At 52.2% G+C, this 435-nt stretch overlaps 1 protein-coding gene across 1 annotated transcript in view; it reads left to right on the top strand.

The window, feature by feature from the left end:
- MAP4K1 (mitogen-activated protein kinase kinase kinase kinase 1) overlaps window positions 1-435 on the top strand; it is a 29,292-nt gene that overhangs the window by 23,384 nt on the left and 5,473 nt on the right. Inside the window, 1 exon segment of the mRNA XM_011952387.1 lies at window positions 1-155. Coding sequence (XP_011807777.1) covers window positions 1-155 — 155 coding nt within the window.

The raw sequence follows: 435 nt of genomic DNA, 5'->3' as shown, positions 1-435 counted from the left end.
GGTCTGTGCAGGGACGGGAGAGCCCAGGATCGGGGTGGAGACTCAGGTGATCCCCAAGGGTAACGGGCATTGCTTTCTCCCCAGCTATGGTTGGAGGTCAGCTTCAGGCCTTCTGGAAGCATGGAGTGCAGGTGTGGGCTCTAGGCTCGGATCAGGTAAGCCCCTCCATCCAAACTCCACATCGCTGTCCCCCGGCCTCCACCATCACATCATCACGTTCATCAGATGGGCTCCGAAAACTCCTGAGTCAGAGTGTGAAGTCCTGGAGGGGAAGCATCTTCCAATTTCAGTTCAGACAGATCCCCTTCTTTACGCGAGGATTTATTTTTTATTTTATTTTTATTTTTATTTATTTTTTTAAGATAGAGTTTAGCTCTTGTTGCCCAGGCTGGAGTGCAGTGGCGCGATCCCGGCTCACTGCAACCTCCTCCTCCC

This window comes from Colobus angolensis, unplaced genomic scaffold, assembly GCF_000951035.1.
Source record: "Colobus angolensis palliatus isolate OR3802 unplaced genomic scaffold, Cang.pa_1.0 Scaffold34, whole genome shotgun sequence".
NCBI lineage: Eukaryota > Metazoa > Chordata > Mammalia > Primates > Cercopithecidae > Colobus > Colobus angolensis.
The sequence above is the reverse complement of the archived record's forward strand: the minus strand, read 5'-3'. Positions and strand labels throughout refer to the sequence as shown.